Genomic DNA, 23,669 nt, shown 5'->3' with positions numbered 1-23,669 from the left:
GCTGTTAAGTTTGCAAGTATTTTGGTGTTTTGCAGTTAATCATTTTAAATTTAATTCGATTTTGGCCAAAGAACACATTTGGTGTGATTTGAATCCTTTAAGAATATTGAGACTTTTTTATGGCCCAGAATAAGTCTATGTGGTAAGTGTTCCATATGCACTTGTAAACAATGTATATTCTGCTATTAGTGAGTGGAATATTAGTTTTAATTAAATGTGGGATATTTTTGGAAATTATTTCTTCAAATAGTCCCTCTTTTTTTGAATACCCCAATTACTTGTATATTAGACCCATTGAACTTGTCCCATATCTTGATATTGCTCTGTTTTTTGTGTGTGTGCATGTGTTTGATTTTTTTCCCTCTGTGCTTCATTTTGAATAATTTCTATTGCCACGTCTTCAATGTCACTAATTTTATTGTCTGCAATGTCTAATCTATAAATGATATCTACTATGTTTTTCTATTGGACGCTTTAGTTCTCATCTCTAGAAATTCAATTTGGGTATTTTTTCCATGGTCCATGTTTCTACTTAAAAGGCTCATTCTTTCCACTAGCTTCTTAAAGTTATGGAATGTGTATGTAATAATGGTTTTAATACCATTGTCTCCTTATTTTATCATCTGTATCATTTCTGGTTTGCTTTCAATTAATTTGTTTTTCTCTTCACCATGAGTTATATACTCATGTTTCTTTGCATGATTTTTAATTTTGCATTAGATTCCAAGTGTTCTAAATTTTACTTTGTTGAGTGATGGATATATTTTTCTTTCTCTAAATTTTCTTGCTGGGACACAGTTCAGCCCTTGCCTACAGTTTGATATTTTCATATCTTGCTTTGAATCTTTCTTAGATAGGATCAGAACCAGTTTAGCTTAGGTCTAATTTTTCCCCACTAGTGAGGCTGAACTCATCTGCACATCTTACCTGATGCACCATGCATTTTGAGGGCTTACACTCTAGCTGATGGGAAAAGAAAACATTCCCAGCCCTGTGTTCCCATTAGAGATTGTTCCCTCTAATTATTTCCCCAGCCTGGGGTGGCTTCATCATGTTCAAGGATGCTCAGTAAACTCTCCCTCAGAGTCTGGAGGTATTTGATAAAAGGATGATGTTTAAATACCTGTAAATGCTCTCTGAGGATGGAGAGAGAAACAGAGAGAGAGACAAGAGAGATTTGAAAACCTGAAGTCATTCATCTAGAAACTGACACAGTCCCCAAAATATCTACTGCATCACTTTGATGGCAGAGCTTAGTAATTTTCAGTCAAGCAGGAGAGAGCCATGTCAGGGGGATTCACTCACACCTTAGCATAGCCCTGCTCTTTTGGAGGTAGTACCCTAACCCCTTGTTTTGTAGAAGACTAACACCCAAACTTACAAGAGTTCAGAGAGGGCCAAGTCTTGTAGTACAGAGAGAGAATACAGGTAATGAAAAAATAAATAAGTAAAGGCAAGGCATTTTTAAACAATTAAAAGAAAAGTCAAGCGAATTGTGAGATCATAAAAATAAGACCAGTAGGTATACAATAGCACTTGTATGACACAGCATTATACAAATCAAGGGAGCAGAAGATAGAAAAGAGTTGGCCCTCTAATACATAGAGAACATGAAGGATATTGACTGAGAAAAGCAGTGTTTTCTTTCACGTGTAGAATGTCATTAGCTACCTTCAAGAGAGGAGTTTCAGACAGAGGAGGAAGCAAGGAGCAGTAATAAATGAATGCCTGGTATGGAAGGAGAGATGGCCAATGTGGAGGACAAAATTAATGCCCAATAAGAGGCAATAAGCCTCACATTCCTCTGAGGTATTTTTCATGTTGTTTTAAGGGTCTTGCCTATGGCAGTAATAAAACCAACAGGTAAGGAATGAAATTCTTTGACAATACTTGTAGATTGTTTACCTCACATACATGGAGCTCAGAGGGAATACTCATAAATAAAATAATCTATATGAGCTCCATATAAGGAATAATAAATGAACGAGCATAAACTAATTTCACATCATGGGAAAAGCCCTTCTAGATTAGAAAAGATATAAGAACAAAACTATTATCAGAATATTGTAATTCAGAATTTTTGTAATTTTTCCTGAGGAAATTGCGCTTTGTCTCAATAGATAAATCACAAATATATTGAGCTGTATGAACTTAACATAATTTAACCTTAATTTAATTCTTTCTACTTTAATCAACTAGTGATTCATTACAAATAATATTGCTCTGTGAGAAAGAAATTAATAAGGGAAATTGTAGAGTTTGAAAATAATAGAGACTGAATCAACCAGTAAGGAAAAATAAATTTTATGTAGCTTGTAAACGTTTCTATTATCCTCCAATAGGAGATAAAGGTTGTGTGTGAACCTGCGTAATTTATCTTGATGTCCTTTCAGTGAATTATATCTTTTCTCTTTTTGAGTAGTTATAACATTTAAAAATGATGTGAATAAAATTAAAAAAAATTTATGTCCTCTAGCTTAAAAGCTTCTCAGAATAATGACACATTCTGAAATCAAGTCCAGATTTCACACCATATGAACAAAAAATATTGAGTGTCTGCTTGCTTTTTGCATTGCATTACACTGTGTAGATGTTCTTTTAACTCCAAAAGAGGAAGAAAGAACCCCAAAATTTACTTGGAACCTAATAACATTTAACTCTCTCATACTTGCTTTACTTTTCATTATTTGCCTTGTCAAGATAACTGTATTTCAGCCTTTTTAAAGAACGTGATTTAAGTGTTTTGTGCATGAAAGGAAGTGTGCACTAATCATTTGGTACCCAAAATATACAAAGAACTCATACATCTCAACAACAAAAAACCTAACAACTCAATTAAAAAATGGGCAAAACTTGGGGCTGGCCCAGTGGTGTAGTGGTTAATTTTGCGGGTTCCACTTTGGTAGCCTGGGGTTTGCAGGTATGGATCCTGGGTGTAGACCTAGCACTACTCATCAAGCCATGCTAGAGGGCATCCCACATAAAACAGAGGAAGATTGGCACAGATGTCAGCTTGGGGCCAATCTTCCTCACACAACACACAAAAAAATGGGCAAAAGATCTTAACAGACATTACTCGAAAGAACATATACAGATGGCCAACAGGCACTTGAAAAGATGTTCAACTTCACTAATTATGAGGGGAATGCAAATCAAAACTACAATGAGATATCACCTCACACCCCTCAGAATGGCTAAAATTAACAAGACAGGAAGCAACAAGTGTTGGAGAGGATGTGGAGAGAAGGGAACTCTCGTAGAGTGCGGATGGGAGTGCAACCTGGTATAGCCATGACGGAAAACAGTATGGAGTATCCTCAGAAAATTAAGACTAGAACTACCACATGATCCAGCTTTTCCACTCCTGGGTATTTAACCAAAGAACTTGAAAATACAAATGCATAAAGATACATGCACCCCTATGTTCATTGCAGCACTATTCACAATAACCACGACTTGGAAGCAACCTAGGTGCCCATCAAGAGATGAACAGATAAAGAAGATGTGGTATAGATACATAAGAGAATACTACTCAGCCATAAAAAATGATGAAATCTGGCCATTTGTGACAACATGGATGGACCTTCAGGGTATTATGTGAAGAGAAATAAGTGAGAGGGAGAAAGTCAAATACCATATGATCTCACTCTTAAGCAGAAGATAAAAACAAGAACAAACAAACACATAGCAATAGAGATTGGATTGGTGGTTACCAGAGGGGAACAGTGGAGGGAGGAGGGTGAAAGGGGTGATTAGGCACATGTGTGGTGCTGATGGATTGTAATTAGTCTTTGGGTGGTGAACATGATGTAATCTACACAGAAGTTGAATTATAATGATGTACACCTGAAATTTGTATAATGTTATAAGCCAGTGTTACTGCAATAAAAAAAAGGACATGGAGAATAGTGATGAATAAAAAATCCATAATAATAGAGTTTCATAAATGAAAAAGAATTTATTGTTACATGAGCAATTTAATTTTTAGAAAATTTTGCATTTATCTGTATACGTCCATGAAGGAAATTTACTATAGCATATTTTCCGCTAGCAAACCTTGAAATCACTTAAAAGCTCAACTCAAATGGTTACATTCTCTTCAATTATGTTACCTGGATATTATGGAGTCTTTTAAAAGTAATGATGTTTCTCCATACATACCAAAGTGGAAAGCTGACTGGGAAATACTGGCAAGTGTAAAAGAGAAAATAATTAAAAAGAAAATTGTGCCACAGAAAAATATTAATGGCATGATGCAATTTATTTTAAGCTATGTGTATTAAGCTGATGAAACAATCACAGTACAGCAAGATAGAATTCAATACAAGACATTGTGATCAATAAAGAGGGCATTATATACTGAGAAAAGAGTGGGAGGCTGTGACCACTAGGTATTTATGTGTATAAATAAACACCAAAGAGCCTCTAAGTATGTACAGAAACAGCCAACAGGCTTATAGGAAGCATTAAGTATCATAATCATTGCAGTTAGGCATACATGCACAACCCTCGCAGGAAACGATAGACCAAGTAGATTAAAAAAAATAAAAGTAGGGATAACCAGAAACTGAACATTACCAACAAAAAAAAATCAAGCTTTTAGATACATGTAAAACTCCATATTCAACAGAGCTTTTCCCCCAGCATGTTAGATATAGGGAATAATTACAAGATATATTGCATATAATGGTCACATAGAATCATGTGCAAAACAAAACAAAAACCTTAGAATTGATTTTAAAAGGATAGCAAAAGTACAGTTTCAAATGTTTGGAGACTAAACACCATGTTGTTGCACCCCACTGATTAAAGGGAAATTAAGAAGAACTCTCAACAAAATAATAATAAAATCACTCTATTTCAGAATAGATAAGATGTAATTAGGGTGGCAGATAGAAGAAATGTGTAATGTTAAATACAATTATCACAAAGCAAGAAAAAGAGAAAAAAAAAGGGATCTAGGCATTTGAAACCAGAGGTTTAGAAAAAAAGAAAACTAAAGAAATACATTTTTTAAAAATAGTAAAATAAGGGCAGACATCAATAAACTAGGAAAGAATAACTGCACAGAAACAATAGTATTTGTGAAACGAAATGCTGTTTAGAAAAAAATATCTGGGTAAAAAACTGTTGTGAACAAATGAAATAAAGACATAGTAAAGATTTCAGAATTATTGAAGTCTTATAAACAAGTCTCTTCTAATGGATTAAAGAGCTGGATGGAAAGGATGCATTTCTAGAAAATATAAAATGTCAAAAGAAAGAGAAATGTGAATTAGAAAACTTCAAAAAGACCAAAAGTCATTTTAAAAAGGTATTTTTGCAGTAATCAAATAACACACCCTCGGTTGACCTAACCAAGGAATTCTCCCAAACGTATAAGAAAAGTTTCTATCTCATACAACTTCTTCCAGAAATCGCTGTGTGTCGTTTAATGTTTCATGGAAAGTGTTTTACATTCTGTCTCTAGTAATCCGGGGTTTGAGGTACTTGGGGGCCTATAGCAATAATTTGAGTTTATGCTAACTTTTGCTCGGGGTACTGTCTTTCCTTTACTGAGTTTTTATTAACAGCCCACATACAGCTGAAATATTTAAATTATGAGGATCTAAGTTTGGGAAAATAACAGCAAATTCATACAGAACGTTTACTTTTTGGTAGACACAGGTAAATGCATTTATTATGTTTACTAAAATAATCCTCAAGATTGAGGGAAATCAAATCCAGCATCACAAAGCAGTCCTCCAAATTCAAGTGAAAAGGGAAAATCGAATGTGTAATTCTGAAAACAGCAGGCTCACTAAAGCCTATGTAACAAGAGCAGCGGTGTTAAGCAAAGCGTGTACAACAGATCTTTGAAACTCAGTCCTCTTCAAATGTCATGAAAAGACAGGGTGTACGTGAAGACAGAACGTAGGCATATGGAATTCTATGAAGTATTATATACACACCCCCATACTTATAAACATATGCATATACATATATTTAAAGTGGGTTTGAGTACGTGTATTCACAAGTATGTCTGTATAGCATATCTCTATCATCTATCTGTATCTATCTATCTGTCTATCGTCTACTGAGAGAGAATGGAAAAGGAAAGAGAATTCAAAGATGGAGACTAACACCAATTTAATTATATAAGTCTAGGATTTAATTCCATTTTTTAAGGGAAGGAGATTGCTGGTTAGTACCAGAATAATACTTGTTTGTCCAATTTTTTGGAATAAGGAAGAGACATTTTTTAGAGAGAAAAAAACTGAATTGAATACAGTGCATGGAGGATAGTGTGGGTGTATCCTCAGCACTAAGAAAAGGAGGCTCTTGTGAGAGGAGCAGAAAGGTGTATGGAGTACGGAGAGATTAATTAAATCCACCGGCTACTGAAGACGGAGAGCAGGTAAGGACTATTGCTACATTACCCGAAGGAGGTGACTGTTTAACTTTTAAATTTCTATTCAAATAAGCCAATATTTAAATGCATGGCCCTTTGAAATGGCAATTTCTTGACTTATTCATAGTGTTGTAACTCTAATTATATTGCAAAAAACCTTGTAATGCTTAAGTTGATTTTATTAATAAGATTTCAGAATCTAGCAATTTAGTTTAGTTTTTTAGTTTAATATTTTATTCAGTTGATGATATTCTTGTCTGATTGCTTACATTTTTTCTAAAAGTTCTAGTTGGTTAATTTTTGTAATCAAACATTGTTCTGAATCTTGTTTTTTCATAAATATAATTCTACTTTATATTTTCTATCATAATTCTGATGTCTGCTGTATATACATATATGTATGTAATATCAGGTGTGCATATATACACACAAACATGTATAATAGTGTGTATATATATATATATACATTATATATATATATTTATAATTGTCTGGTGACTATAATTAATGGTGATGGTTTGCTAATATATTTGCTAATACATGTTTTATTGAGAACTCATATTCCCTTAAATAGTCTCTTTTTATCTGTGGGAAGTTTTTGAAGTCTGGGATGAGCAATAATTCATCCTAAAAGAACTTGTTTTTCTTTTTTCTGGGCATTTAGAGTCACAAAAAATATATAATTTAAAAACGAATGCTTAGTGCCTCACAGGTGGTGTGGATTCCAGCCCCAATGCCGTGAGCTATGGTTAGGGATTTTCAGAGAGACTTCCTCTTTTTTCTTTTTTGTCATCAGCACCGTGACTAAGAGAAAAAAATATCTTCAAGAACTCTCTTTCTAAAATGGGCTTTTTCCAGTTTACCCACCAAGAGTGTTGCCCTTTGGGCCTTTAGGAAGGAGCATGTCCACATATTATCTCTCAGACAGACTTTGCCACTGACCCTAGGGCTTTCTTGCCTCTGTGACTGAGTTTCTTTTCATACCTGGTTTTTGAAAAAAATATTTTTTGTTTTTGCCTTTCGCCACCTCATGTATTTTAAAACGTTTTATCCAGAACTTTCAGTTGTGCTACTCAGGAAGGAACTTCCTAAAAATCTAAGCCACTGTATTCTGAGCTTCCTCTTGTGCTCAGTTGACCTCTTGAGGGAAATTGTGGTCTAATATTGAGATCTTGCACTTATTCAACAAATATTTATTGAATGGCTACTATTTAGACATATGAGTTAACAAAAGATAAACATAAACAGCCTTGTCTTGATGGAGCTTGCATCCTATTGGCTAGAGGATATCATACACACTAAGCACAAGAAATGAATTAGTAAATTGGATATATGTTAGACGGTAACAACACCATGAAAAAAAAAATCAGAGGTGGGTAGGGAGCTGGGTAGAACAGGTTAGACTATAGGATAAAGTAGAATAGTCACGGTAGATCTTGAGAAGGTGAGATTTGAGCAAAAATGTGAATTTGGTGAGACAGTTGAGGTAAAGTGATGGTTTCCTTGGCCGTCATCAGGCTGGGCATCAGATCTGGATAAGCCCTCCTGCCTTGACCTGTAAATGGCGGCAAGCCCAGCATGTGCCCTATCTTGAAGACTGACAGGGGAGGAGGAGGGGAATTGTGGGAAGAATGGGGGAGAGGAAGGGAGGAGAGAATCCAACAGCAAGTCTGGCCCTGCTTCGTCTGCCCTCTCTTGCAGTGAGTAACCAGTCACATTCTGTTATTTTCTGTGAAATAATTCTATAAAAGCATTATTTTGGTATGTTCTTTACCTGGAATAGTTTTTGAGGTATGTTCAAAGTTTAAAATTTCTTCCATTCACATTTCTCTTGATCTCCTCTATCAATAATTAGTAGATTTATGTATAACATTTTTCCCAAATCACATATTTGTGAGATTGGAGAAATGTCCGTTTGCTTTTTATTTCTTATGCAAAGTGACAGATACTTGATATACATCAGGATATTTTACATATAGTATTCATATTTTATAAGAATGATCTATCTTAATGTGCCATAAATTCAGATGGCGTAGTATAATTGGATGTTAGATAATCAAACATCAATTCTTCTGATACATATTTCTGTTCAGGATTTGTCTCTGTTTAGTCACAGATGCTACTTATCTGCATATAAATATACATTTTTTAATAATGAAGAGGCAGTGGTTAATATTGGTTTAAGTTTCTTTAGCACAAACCCCTACAGAAATATTCAATAAATGCAAAGCTGTTTCTAACCAAAATCTTTCTTAACAACATTATGAAAGCAAACTAAATATGTTCATAAGGAAAATAAGTTCAGAAAAATTCTCCTAAGTGGAAAATCAAGTTCAAGCATAGCATTTGCTAGTACTGTTCTTTCAGACCCTCCTTTTTCAAGTGGTATAGTTTCACAGGGGGTGCTGGTACCCTTTCCGCTAATGCACGTCCTGCTGGAAACTGCAGGAGACTTACTGATCCTCAGATACACTTCTGTTCCCAAGCTGTGTTTTGGTCTCTTAGGCTAATGGACTGGGGTTTATCTTAATTAGGAAGATGTCCTTTAACAATCTTTCTAATCACGAATTTCCATTTAAACGGAGACCTTAACTGTCCTGGTGCTGATGCTAATAGCCAGCAGAGAATGACTCTTCTTATCATGCCTTCTTCTAACTGACCTGAAAATTGGAATAAAATAGTTTTATTAGACTTGTGACTGTTTCCTGGCATATGATAAACAACAGAAAGAAAAAGAGCAGTGCTTGATATTCACTTTCTGAGAATCCTTCTGATTTTCCTCTCATTCAAATTCACCTTTAAGCTAGAATCAAATTGGTTCTTTTCATAATGGTCTAATGTTTTCAGGCTTTAGAACATGAGTTTGAGTTTTGATAAGATTCTTTAAAACTTAATTTTTAAATACAAATTAACTTTATTTCCTGAACATTAATGAATATGACTTTTAAAAAATAATAAAATTTCATCTATATAGTCCATAACTAAATTGTTTCCCTTAAAACTGTGTTCTAATCCTTTGAATCTTTCTATGTTGTTTGTCGTTTTCTATGTCACCAACAGGAAAGGGTGTGGAGATGACAATATTTGTCTTAACATCACTAGTATAAGTTCTTTGTAATGGGAAGCAGGATCAGAGGCTGAATGAGTAAAATTAGGAAACACAACAAAAGAGGTGTTAAGAATTTTACAGGTGGTTGGTATTAATTTTTTTCCAGTAAAAAATGGTAATATTTAAAACTTCTTACTTAAGCGTGATACACATTTTTTACAATATCATTAAATTCAGGCTGCTTACTTGGATGAAAAGGGTTTTGTTGTATTGTCTTCATTAAGATAAATATTTGCTCTGATTATTATAAAAACCATAGACGATTACTTAGTAGGAAATATCCCCTCTGAGGAATGAGACTGCCTTGCAAATTTTTCTCAGTGGTTCCACTTTTCCATTGTTGCCTTGCCCTTCATATAGAGAAAAATTCTCATGGTCTTTATCCTCTTTGATATTATGTATGCTTCTCTATGATCTATATAGGGCTCGATTTTCAAGAAATGATTTACAGTAGGGCAGCTCTGAAAGTTAAGAATAATGGGTTTCTTTATTATCTGTTTAAGTGCATCCTTTTCTTATCTATAATTGCCAGGAGGCTCTGTGCCTTCCTTTATGTCCTATTGATTGACTAAAAGAAGTAACAAGTCTCTGCTATCATTTAACCTTTGGTAGAAGAGTACTTTTTACTTTTAAGAGTAAGATCTGTGAGAAAACTCCTGCTTTTCCATACAATTTACACATAATTCTACAGATATAGTATACTTTGATATCTTAAGATAACTTTGTAATATCATTGTTTGGCTGTAAAAAACATAGTATAAGACAGTAGATGCGTTACTAAAATTTTTATTTAAGCAAAATAAATGATTGGTGATAGTAGAGTAAGCCTTCAATTTTTTTATTATAAACTTTGAGCTCTGAAAATTATATGAAGAAAGGGAGATAGCGTATTGTCATAAACAATGTCAGCAAAATAATTACCCATTTGATTTATCTTAAAGTACTTTTCCATTGTACTATATTGTGTTTATTGTTTGCTTAGGGTAAATTATATTTACCAGTTGTTATCTTGTTCTTTTTTCACCATAATTTTTAAAGAGCTGTGCTATTATTTAGCTTCCTTATTATTTTAGTAACGTGAATAATTTTTCTCATGCTGATATATACTCTTTTACATTGTGAAATAAATGTTTTTGAATAATTAAAAATATTATTTTTTAATTGTCTGCTTTACAAAATCAAGGGAAAGATACATATGTGTCTTTATATATGTTACCACTGTTGCGTTGGGGGTTTTGAGAAAACATATTGACATGTTTCAGAATGAACAAAGCAGAAAGCCAACTTGAAATAGTAATTTTAATTTATGTATGTCCAATTTATTGTATAGACCGGGTGTTTTTTATTTAAGTGGCTTTTTGATACGTTGGTAGTTATCAAGGTATTACCCAGTTCACCTTCAAGTATATCTTGGCCTTAGGGTGGCTTCACAAATTTGAGCAAAGAATAAAGATATTAGTAACATGATTTATTTAAAATTTTTTTTTTTTTAAAGATTTTATTTTTTCCTTTTTCTCCCCAAAGCCCCCCGGTACATAGTTGTGTATTCTTCGTTGTGGGTTCCTCTAGTTGTGTCATGTGGGACGCTGCCTCAGCGTGGTCTGACGAGCAGTGCCATGTCCGCGCCCAGGATTCGAACCGACGAAACACTGGGCTGCCTGCAGCGGAGCGCGCGAACTTAACCACTCGGCCACGGGGCCAGCCCCAGTAACATGATTTATTATGTAATACTGTGTGCCAGGCTTCATTCTAAGTAGTTTACATGAACTTCATCACCACATGTAGAGTGTAGAACACGGACTCCTAATTTTGCCATTTTAAAGATGAAAATCCCAATGCTCAAAGAACTTATCAAATTTATCTTAGGTCACACAGCATGTAGCAGAGTAGAATTTCAAACCAGTCCAGTATGGCCTCAAAGCCCTTGCTTTCAACAGCTCCTGTATTTCGTAGAGTGCCAGGGCTGGCTCCAGGTACAGGCTCTGAAGAGCCAAAGGTGAAATATTCAGGCATTTTATGCGCTAGCTGTAAAACCATTGGCAGTTTGAAATTCACCATGGTAGGAATGTTTACACCATGGAAATCAGCAAGTGCTACAAATTGAGGCTTGCCCAGTCCTCCTGTGCCTTTGCTCCTCCAGGTGGTTTAGTAGCATACAATTGCCTTTATTGCCAAAGTCTTCTGTGTGAACTTCCACGTTAGGTTACAGATAGAAATACCAGGTGTAAATTTTGTATCATATGCCAGGTGCTGCCTATAAACTGACATCCATTAAGATATTTACCATTAATAATTATTGAATTGAATATGTCAACTTTTATTGTCATAACATCTAAAATAATTTCTTATAGAGAAGAATGTGTGACATTATGAATTATCTCTTTTATTTCCAGTGATAGTGGAAAGTGGAAGCATAATTTCTTTTGTGGCCTATATTAATTCTGGATATTGTAACGTTTATAGAAGTATTGTAGGGCTTGTGAAACTACAATCAAAAAGAGCAGTAAGTCTTAAACTTATGTATTCTCTTTAATCTACTCTAATGAATAAAGGATATTGAACATCTTTGCCTGTGCTTATTGGACATTTACTATTCATTTGTCTTCCGTGAAATTTCTGTTCTATTTTTCTGACTATTTTTTGTTGGATTTCTTTTCTTGTTTTTACTGAATTGTAAGATACAGGAATGTAAGATAAGTTGTAAGATATATTGAGTTGTAAGACCTCGGAATGACCAATAAGCATGTTAAAGATGCTTAACATCCTTATTCATCAGAGAAACGCAAATTAAAACCACACCAAGGTACTACTACAATCATATCAGATTGGCTAAAATACACTTAACAAATGACTCAGAAATTCCACTCTAGATACCTACTCAAGAGAAATGAAAAAATATGTCTACAAAAAGACTTACGTGAATCTTCATACGCCAAAAACTGTAAGTGGTTGAAATGTCCATTGACAATTGAAAGAAACATTGTGGTACATTCATACAATGGAATGCCACACGTCAATCAAAAGAACTTACGAAACATACAAGAATACAGATGAATCTCAAAGGATTAGGTTGGGCAAAAACATCAGATCCAAAAGCGTGCGTTCCATATGATTTCAGTTTTATGAAGTTCTAGAACAGGCAAAACACCAATGCTTAGTGATAGGAAAGTTGGAACCAATCCTTCTGGGTTGGTCGAGCAGTGTTTGATGGAGTTTAGTTTAGTGTATAAGCTTAGTTGAAGTCTGCTGTACTAGTTATATTCTGCGTGAAGGTTTGCCAATTATGTAAGAGGAAGTTCTTCAGATTAGATGTTGGCTTTTGACTCCAGAATACTTGGTAAAGCTTTCCTCCTCTTTGCAGTTCCTGTCGCCCTCCCACCCTGAGGGCTACGCTCTCTTGTTTTTGTTCATCTTCCTGCAGACCAGCTCATCTCTGTTTCAATAGGAATGAATTCAATATGTCCTAAACATCTTGGTGGATTAAAAAATTTAATTTGCAGGTCACTAAGTGACAGTGCTTTCAATGACCTTAGATATGCTGAAGTTGTCTGTCAATCTACTGTGGTTCTAATATAATTTAAATACATGTGTAAGTAAATGTTTTCTCTGATTTGAATGAAATTGCAATTTGTTTTAAATACCGTATACCAAAATTATTTACGAACAGTGAGTTTCTGTTGGTAACAATATTTAATCATTATAGGAAGGTGGTTTCATTAAACATCAATTATCTATATCTCTTACAGAAAAAAGTTCGAAAACTCGTTTATATGGGTCAACTTAAGGAGGAGGAGTCTTTTGGTGAGATTAGCGTTCTTCTTCAACTCCCCTTCACGTGCACAATAGTTACTGGGAAAGAGGTGGAGATGGCAATCATTGAAGATAAGGACATATTTGGTAAATGCATAAATGTTTTTTAACTGTTATACCATTTTATTTGATGAGTTTCTGACAAGGGTGGACATATTTCACAGACAAATTGGGACACTCAAGTAAGTGCGAGTGTATGTATGTTATCTACAGAGATGACACATCTATATAGACCCACTTTATAACTTCATATTCTGATTTAATTGTGCTACTTTTAGAATATATTAGCAATATTTCAAAAGAATTTTTATTTGAAATTACCAAAATCTCTCTGCTAATTCCCAAACTACCATTAATAGCAGCACCCTCTCCTTGTCTGGAATATCCTGTTTTTCCAACTCTAAAAATGATTGCTTCTATGTTCCTGGTTCAGGTCAAGTGTGCACTATCCTCCAGTGTACATGTAGACCAAGTGTGAATAAAGATCTGTGGCTTTCCGTATTTAAGAGTTCATCTGAAACCTTAGGGTTATCATAATCTTAAAAGGATGATCATGTGGCCACCTGTGTTTGGCCCTCCAAACATCATAAATACTCAAATAGGATATGTGATTGAGTATGAATGATAAATGAATAGGGGTTAATAGGTCATAAGATAATGGAATATTAAATAAAAGCGTAATTTTATGTACAATAAAACTGAGAATGTCAAACATTTGATGAAGGATAAGAGGAGAAACGTATAGAAATTAATGTGGGTGAGGAATTTGCTTTAAATTAGAAAGATTTTCATGATTATCCATATTTGATATGACTGAATCCCTTACCTGAATTCAAATATTTTTTTATGTCTCTTAGAGAATATAAACCCTCTGCCTGCTTAACTCTGATTCTGCTTAACTTCAAATTCACCTGTCCATTTTTTTAAAATGGTGTAAAGTTGAAATAGCGTTGATTAATTTTCTTTCCTTCTGTGACATTCAAATACAAACCTCCCTCAAGGCAAATATCAATTAAAACTAATTACTAACCACCAATTAAAGTTACAATATTCTCACTTGATGTAGGCTAGGTTTTTCTTTTCTTGTACTGATTATGTTAACTGGTGCAAGGCAGACCCGCTGTGGACTCTTTTATGTAAATCAGCATTTCACACATGAAAGCGCTTCTCTGGAGCGTGTATTAGAATGTTCTTTGCCTTCTGGCAACCTAAAATTCAAATAGATGGAGCTGTATCAGCTTGAGCTGTATTTTTGTGTGTGCTGTTCATGTTTTAAAATTCTTTCTATATTTTGTTTATTTGGAACTGATGTGATAAAGTTCCTGACATCGTGTTGTGAGCCTAGGGAGTTAAACGTGACCTGAACAAAAGTCTTCTTGAGGACCGTATTTTGCCTGTTTTGCCACAACTTATAAGGAAATAAAATATTGTATTTAATTTCAGTCTTTTTATTTCTACTTTCTAATTATTTTATATTTTATTCCAAAAAAGTAAAAAATATATTTTAAAGGCTAACTAATCTTAATGAAAAATTTAATGGTTAATTTGCTGAAAGGATCGTCTTCAAGCATGAACAATGATGATCTTTAATTTTGCATTTTCATATTACCTCATTCTGTTTCCGTCTTTTCTGCTCCTTTTATCATCTGAAATATGGATCCATCTTTGTAAAATAGCATAGGGCAGGACTGAAGAGAAAGTAAAATGAGCCTTAAAAAATATCAAGTTGAAGACAATGAAAATGTTAAACCAGAATAATAAACATGAGCAAAACCCATGATATGTCATCTTCCTGTCAAGATGATGTTGTTATTAGTTCTTATATTACATTGCTGTTAGGAATAATTGCTAATATTTGAAGTGGACCATTAAAAATAAACAATAAATAAAACCAATATGTTCCAACAGAATGCCCAGTCATATGTTGATTTTGTTGCCTATACTCTCTAATCTACTAAAGGTAGTTAAATATAGTAAAAATTTTTTTAGAATTGTAAAATATATTACTGGAAAACTAAATTAAAGTTCATTTCTTTTCTGAAGTATTCAGGGCATAGTCTCTATTTGCTCCCATATAAGTCACTTTAAAGAGCCAATATCACTGGAATGATCCAGTTTATCAACAATGCTCAGTAAATCCATAAAGGAAGCAATGTCTTCACTATACTATACCTGGGGATAGATGGGACAGAATCCAAAGACCAAAAAAATCTGCGTAAATGTTAAGTACCTTATCTGGAGAATTATATACACAACTATCTACGTACAATCATAGAGGAAGATGTGCAATTTATTTTGTGATATTTAAAAGGACTTGAAAAGCTATTTCTTGGTTCATTTAGTTTGTTAACTTCTGGAAGAGAGAAAGTAATTTGTTTTGTAATCTATGTGCATGCTTCTCAGACATGTTGAATATCTAATAAAAACCCAGAATAGTTACTATTAAGTTTAAACAATATAAATTTACTTTTTTTGTTTAATGCCACTGGGAATATGGTTTATCTGATTATTATTTTTATGAAAGTAACACAATTTTGTCCAGATGGAAAATTTATACCTCAGGACATTTAGATTAAAATTATGCATGCCAACTGTTTTAATTTTACTGATATCTGAAATTCTCATCCTACCATTAAAACAACTGTATCACTTTTGTAATGAGAGAGAATTGCTTTTTATATAAAAAAAGAATTACCATTGTTATTAATTATATCTCATTCAACCACGCATGATTGAAAAACTAAGGGATAGCTATGGATTTAACTTGTCATTCTTAAATTGTCTTTCCCAAAAGGAGAATTCCAATTCCAGGGTGACATTGGCACAAACTATCTGGAAGCTTTTGTTTGTTTTTAAACAGAAAGACTTTAATCTCTGACAATGATTCTCTTGATCAAAAGCCTAGGAAACCAGATTTTTTTACTGTAGAGAGGTCTGTTAGATGTTGCAGAAGCAGTGAATATGTTCCTATCAAAAAGATCTCCTTCCCATGGCATCAGTATTTCTCTTCTGCTGAGGCAACTTACAACCAGGTGTCTCCTAGGGAGCAATGTTAATCATACAGCTTAAAATCTTGAACAACTTGCCACAGTAAATATGCTCCCCTTTCCCTTTTTGTTTTTTGTTTTTCCTTTATGATAACATTTTGATATAAAAATACATTTCCAAGTTAAAAATAAGGTACAACACTTAAAAGTATTTTTTCTCTTGTGTTTCTTTTTTTTTACTCATTGCTAATAATATTAAAAGAAAAAATGCTAAGTAATTTGAGCAAAATTTTTGTTTTATTTTGGACAAAGTTTCAAATGAAAAATTATATTTCATATAATTGATTCACGGTATATTATTTTATTCCATTAGGTATTTAACAAATATATTGAAGAATAGTTTCATTAGTGATAAAATCAGCCAAATATTTTAAACATCTTGCAGACATTTAAAAGTAGTTCTTACTTGGGGATTAATTTCTTATCTTATGAAATATCACATATATATATATATGAAGAAACAATAACATTAATCAGAAAATAATGTTGACCTTGGTATTATAGTTTGATTATATATATTTAGCCACTTATAAATTTTGTGAAGTTTTTGTTTGTTTTGTTTTGTAAAAAGAAATCAATATTTTTGCCTGAGTTTGGTTTTTCGGTAATTTTTTTCCATTAACATATTAAACCATTTCAATTTATGGATTTGGGGATGGCAGAGCTGATTTTAGGATTGTTTTTATTTATTTATTTATATTTTTGAGGAAGATTAGCCCTGAGCTAACATCTGTGGCCAATCCTCTTTTTGCTGAGGAAGACTGGCCCTGAGCTAACATTCATGCCCATCTTCCTCTACTTTACATGTGGGATGCCTGCCACAGCATGGCTTGACAAGCGGTGTAAGGTCTGTACCCAGGATGTGAACTGGTGAAGTCCGGGCCAGCAAAGTGGAATGTGTAAACTTAACCACTTGCCACTGGGCCAGCCCCTAATTTTAGGATTTTTTGGAAGGCAGAGTTGACTTGAACCCGTTATAGGAAAAGCAGCAATGAGGTGTCAGATACCATGTTCCCGATTTCAGATTTACTGATGCTCTGCCTTATCCTGCACATGGAACCACATGTTCTTCTACTAATAGATGTAATCCTTGATGAATTACGTGTTCGGTGATTCTAAGGTTCTGTATTTGCATTACTGCGCCGTGTTCCTCAACAATAAGGTCTACTCGTGAGTAGGATTATTTACTATTGGTGAAAATGATCTCGCACAATGTTGACATATTTAGTTTAAAAAGCTTAAATATAGTAATTTTGCATCCCTATTGCAGAAAAATCTGAAAACTAACATTAGCCTGGGTTTGTGGATGCTTCTATTAAAATATCGTCACAAACAAATATCGAATACACAATAAAACTGGTTTGTTGAACAAGTTCAACTCACAGGAAGCATTCACAAAGCAATTTTATGTCTCCTACTTTCTCTGATATTTTTTCAGTGAGAAAAGTTCTTCCCCTGCCCTTTGAAAACTCAGTCTAATGATTTCATCATGACTCTTAAGTCATAAAATACCCTATAAGGTATTTTTAATTGGCAAATATTCTCAATCGAGATATTAATACATCTAGCCTGATAAGAAGCATGCATCCACGTTTGATTTAAGGTTGATGGGCTTGCTGCATGCTTCTATTAGTTTTCCATTGCTACATTACAAATTACCATAAATTTAGCAGCTTCAAACAATACTCATTTATCATCTCAGTTCTGTAGGGCGGGTTCTATGGCGTTCTGTGCTCAGAGTCTCACAGGACTGAAATTAGAGTGTCAGTCAGGCTGGGCTCTAATCTGGGGCTTCTGGCAGAATTTCAGTTCCTTTCAGCTGTAGAGCTGACCTCGCTGTTTTCTTGCTGGTTGTCAGCTGGGGGTCCCTGTCGGCCGCTAAAGGCGGCTCCCTCCACAGGGCCCTCTCCCTCTCAGCAATGAAGAAACCCCTTCCATCAAATCTCTCACACTTTGAATCACTCAGACTTCCTCTTTTCTACCATCTGAAGAAACCTCTGCTTTTAAAGGGCTCATCTGATTGGGTCAGGCCCACCTGGATAATCTCCACATTTTAAGGTTGATGATTGGTAATATTAATTACGTTGGCAGAATTCTGCTGTGTAACATAAGATAATCGTGATATAGCACCATGATCGTGGAGGCCACCTTAGGAGTCTGCTCCACAGCACTGGAGGCAGGTTTCATATCTTTGCTTCCTCACCCCTGTCCCCAGCTCTTCTCCTATGGTTTCTGATCTCTCTGCTACAGGGCCGATTTGGGGACTGGGAGAAGATGGCAGAGAAGTGCTCGGGGAGTGAAAATGTTCCTAATTGATCATACTGTTGTAAATTGGCTTCTCACTTTCTGTGCTTGACAATTGTGTCAAGCTAACCACTTTCTAGTGAGCACCTTCGAGAGTTTTCAGAAATCCATTAATATTGGAAAGGGATCTTTCTCTTGTAATTCCTTAATAGGAGTAACACACGTCCTTCCTAGGAATCCAGGGATAACCTCAGATTTCCTCTGCTGAAGTGGCCTCACTGTCACCCTCCCCCATCCCCAGTGCAACCCAGTTAGGACTCCATTCTGGCTGTCTTTTGTGCAGGAGTCTACATTTGGTCTACACAGGAAAGTCCGTGTAGGAAAACACTCACGCTGTTCACCCTGGCAAACTTTGAAAGGTGGGTCAACTCCAGAGCAGCCTCTTACATAGCTCGTTTATCAGCAGTCAAGTAGCCTGTCTCTTAGCGTTAGATTTCTCAGGGGGTAGTCAGATAGTAGTGTAGTGTGGCTCTTGACTTGTGGAAATGCATTTAAAGCTTTCCGTGTTGAAGGGTTTCACTTTTGATTGGGTGATGCAGAGGCATTTCTCATTACGGCCCCTGGGATGGTGAGGCTTAGAGCAGAGTTTTTCAGAGAAATCCTCTTCCCAATTCTCTAATAATCTCCATTCTCAACTATTTTATACCCTCAATGTGGTTGAGGGAGGAACTTTGGAGATTTCTACTTCTCCTCATCTATTTTAAAAAATTAGCATCTTGCTATGAAATACTGCCTTAGCGTCTAAGCTGATTTTCTCACTTTAGCGTCTTGGAAGATTCGTTGTATGTCAGGCATTAGTCTACATACTTTACATGTTTTCTTTCATCAAATATTCACCACAACCCAATGGGATATGTGACTTTAACGTGTGCAAGTTTTCTTGTCTTGGCTTTTGGAAATAATGCTGCCATGAACATAAGGGTGCAGATGTCTTTTTGAGTTAGTGTTTTCATTTCCTTTAGGTAAATACCCAGAAGTGGAATTGCTGGATCAGATAGTAGTTCTATTTTTAAATTTTAGAGGAAGCCCCATACTGTTTTCCATAGTGGCTGCACCAAGTTACATTCCTACCAACAGTGCACAAGGGTCCGTTTTCTCCACATGTCCACCAACACTTCTCTCTTGTCTTTTGATAATAGCCATTCTAACAGGTGTAAGGTAAGATCTCATTGTGGTTTTGATTTGCATTTCCTTGATGATTAGTGATGCTGAGCACGTTTCTCATGTGCTGGTTGGCCATCTGTACGTCTTCTTTGGAAAAATGTCTATTCACATCCTCTGTCAGTTTTTTATTCTGATTGTTTTTTACTGTTGAGGTGTATGAGTTCCATATATATTTTGGATATGTACCTGAAAATATCGCAAATATTTTCTCCCATTCCATAGGTTGCCTTCTCATTTTGTGGACGGTTTCCTTTGCTATATAGAAGTGTTTTACTTTGGTGTAGTTCCACTTATTTATTTTTTGCTTTTGTTACTTTTTTTTGGTGTCAAATCCAAAGAACCGTTGTCAAGCCTGATGTCAAGGAGCTTGCTCCCTGTCTTTTCTTCTAGGAGTTTTATGGTTTCAGGTATTATGCTCAAATCTTAATCTATATTGGGTTGATTTTTATGTATGGTATAAAATAGTAGTTCAGTTTCATTCTTTTTCATGTGGCTGTCTAGTTTCCCCAACACCATTTATATTGAAGACACTCCTTTTCCCATTGTATATTCTTGACTACTTTGTCATAAATTAATTGGCCATTGTGGGGGGATTAGATTTGGCCACCCCAAAATGTGTCTCTTTGGCTTGATTATTTTTAAGAACAAAAGAGTCAGGGAAAAACTCTGACCTTCCCCCTAACTGCCTAAAAGAATTTAAGATAGAAGGCCTGTTCCAGGAAGGAGCAAATACCTTAAGGTAAATGTGGTACAATGTAAAATGTGTCTCTCCAGTCACATTGTCTATAGATGGCCCAGGAAACACCTATTTAATGAGCATTTAAGTTTCCATCTCTGTGTGAATTTCCTGTCTTCCCTTGGAAGTCCTAAACCACCACCCCAACATCCTCCTTCACCTTTAGCTGAAGGTGGTATTTAAGGTGATGGCTTTGGTCATTTTGTGAGTTACTCAGTTTTCCTCGGTTTCTCCCATGTACACGTTATTAAACTTTGTTTGATTTTCTCCTGTTAGTCTGTTTCATGTCAATTTAATTCTTAGATAAGACAGAAGGACCTAGAGGGAAGAGGAATTTACCTCCTACCCTACACCATACATGTGTGGGTTTATTTCTGGACTCTCTATTCTGTTCCATTGGTCAGTTTCTGCTTCTATTCCAATACCTTACTGTCTTGATTACTATAGCTATGTAATATAGTTTGAAATCAGGAAAATGATGCCTCCAGTGTTGTTCTTCTTTCTCAATATTGCTTTGACTATTTGGGGTCGTTGTGGTTCCACACAAATTTTAAGATTGTTTGTTCTTTTACCGTGAAAATGTCATTGGAATTTTGATAAGGATTGTATCAAATCTGTAGATGGCTTTGGGTAGTATGGACATTTTAACAATCTTAATTCTTCTAATCCACAAGCATGGAAAATCTTTCCATTTCTTTGGGTCCTCGTCATTGTCTTTCATCAATGTCTTACAGTTTTCAGTGTACAGGTCTTTCCCCTCCTTGGTTAAATTTATTCCTATGTACTTTTTTATTTTTAATGGAATTGTAAATTTTAATTTCCCTGACAGTTTGTTGTTAGTGTATAGAAATGCAACTGATTTTTATATGTTGATTTTGTATCTTGCCAGTTTACTGAATTGATCATTTGTAACAGTTTTTTGCCAGAGTCTTTAGGGTTTTCTATATATATAATATCATGTCATCAGCAAATAGAGACAGTTTTACATCTTCCTTTCTGATTTGGATGCCTCTTATTTCTTTTTCTTGCCAATCGTTCTGCCTGGGACTTACAATTCTATGTTGAATATAGTATTGAAAGTGAGAGTGGCATCCTTATCTTGTTCCTGATCTTAGAGGAAAATCTTTTAGCTTTTCACCATTTTGATGTTAGCTGTGAGCTTATCATATATGGCCTTTATTATGCTGAGGTATGTTCCCTCTATACCCACTTTGCTGAGAGTTTTTATCAGAAATAGATGTTGAATTTTGTCAAATGCTTTTTCTTCATCTTTCGAGATGATCATATAATTTTTATCCTTCACTTTATTAATGTGGTATATCAAATTGATTGATTTGTGAATGTTGAGCCATCCTTACATCCCTGGAATAAATCCCACATGATTGTGGTGTATGATCCTTTAATATATTGTTGAATTTGGTTTGCTAAAATTTTGTTGAGGATTTTTGCATCTATGTTTATTAGGGATATTGGCCCGTAATTTTCTTTTCTTGTAGTGTCCTCATCTGGTTTTGTCATCAGTGTAGTCCTGGTCTTGTAAAACGTGTTTCAAAGTGTTCCCTCCTCTTCTATTTTTTGAAAAGGTTTGAGAAGGATTGGCATCAATTCTTATTTAAATATTTGGTAAAGTTCACCAGTGAAGCCTTGTGGTCCTGTACTTTTGTTTGTTGAGAGGTTTTTGATTACTGATTCAATCTTCTTCCCAGTAATTGGTCTGTTCAGATTTTTTATTTCTTCATGATTCAGTCATGGTAGGTTGTCTCTTTCTAGGAATTTATCCATTTCTTCTAGATTGTCCAATATTTTGGCATGTAATTGTTCATAATCATTAATCCTTATCTATAGTATCAGTTGTAACGTCTCCTATTTTATTTCTGATTTTATTTATTTGAGTACCTTTTTTTTCTTGGTAAGTCTAGATAAAGATTTGTCTATTTACCTTTTCAAAGAACCAGCTCTTAATTTCATTGGTCAGTTCTATTGTCTTTTTAGTCTCTATTTCACTTATTTCCTCTCTGATCTTTATTTACTTCCTTCTATTAACTGTAGGCTTAGTTTGCTTTCTTTTACTTGCTTGAGGTGTAAAGTTAGGTTGTTTATTTGAGCACTGCTTGAAATCTAAAGCTGTCTCCTGCTCTTCCTGTTGCTGTCAAAATCTTGTCCTAGTGTATGTTTATAATAATTATTTTCTTTTATATATATATATATATATATATATCTATTATCCCTTTTCCTGAAACCTGAGCTTCTCTCCATCTAGATGTCTCAAAACACCTGATTCTCAACATATTCAGTTGGGAACTTACCTTCCTTCTAGTCCTCCAGAATTCTCTTCCTCCCATGTGTCTCCTTTTGATAAATGGAGTCCCTTTCTCCTCAGTCCTCAATGCCATCTATGGGAATTTGAAGGAACCCAATACGTAACATTCTTTTTATTTGCCTGATTCCTAAACCAAATGGAAAAATAAGATGAAAGATTAGAGTAGAAGAGAGATCAAAATAGCACGTTTATTATTGATCAAACAGAAATTGGAGAATGTAGCTTATATCCGCAGACTAGTGGAAGTCCTAATTGTGAAACCCAAATTTCCCCAGTAGTCACTGGCCATGCTGGACCACCAAAGGTCTCCTCCCACTGGAGACAGAGGTAGGGCTTCCCTCTCTTATGGAGAGACAGGAAGAAACACCTTTTAGGCAGACAAGCCTGATCCCAAGGGAAGGTGGAGAGGAAATGTTAGAACTCGGTATCACAATTCGCTAAAATCAACCTCTGCCCCAGGCTAGGAATAGATGACAAGGCAGAAAGAGGCCAAGAATGTTAAGTTTTTCACTGCCCTGCCTCCTGAAGAAGCTATCAGTATTTCCTCTGGCACTGCACTAATTCATACATCCGCTGGGCTGCTGTGTTGAACACCAGAGCACACCATTTGATTGTATTCTGTTGTATTCCATGTGCACTCCTGGGGTTGAGCAAAGTTGTAATACTACCAAATCCTAAATATCCCTTAGACTTCTTTCCTCATTTTTCTATCCAACACTGTGTCTTAGTTCATGATTTAATCATCTTTTACTTAGAATTTTCAGTTGCCACTTATTAGTCTCCCCGTC

The 23,669-nt window shown here is 35.0% G+C and overlaps 1 protein-coding gene across 4 annotated transcripts in view; it reads left to right on the top strand.

The window, feature by feature from the left end:
- The window catches only part of CNBD1 (cyclic nucleotide binding domain containing 1), a 409,209-nt gene that overhangs the window by 297,581 nt on the left and 87,959 nt on the right, over positions 1 to 23,669 (top strand). For all 4 annotated transcript variants that reach the window (XM_070221378.1, XM_023648351.2, XM_070221377.1 and 1 more), the window contains 2 exons: positions 11,894 to 12,003; positions 13,247 to 13,397. In XM_070221378.1, the coding sequence (XP_070077479.1) occupies positions 11,894 to 12,003; positions 13,247 to 13,397 (261 nt within the window). The remainder of the gene's footprint in view (positions 1 to 11,893; positions 12,004 to 13,246; positions 13,398 to 23,669) is intronic.

The sequence above is a fragment of the Equus caballus genome, chromosome 9 (assembly GCF_041296265.1).
Source record: "Equus caballus isolate H_3958 breed thoroughbred chromosome 9, TB-T2T, whole genome shotgun sequence".
Lineage (NCBI taxonomy): Eukaryota > Metazoa > Chordata > Mammalia > Perissodactyla > Equidae > Equus > Equus caballus.
This window is presented reverse-complemented; position numbering and strand designations above follow the sequence as displayed.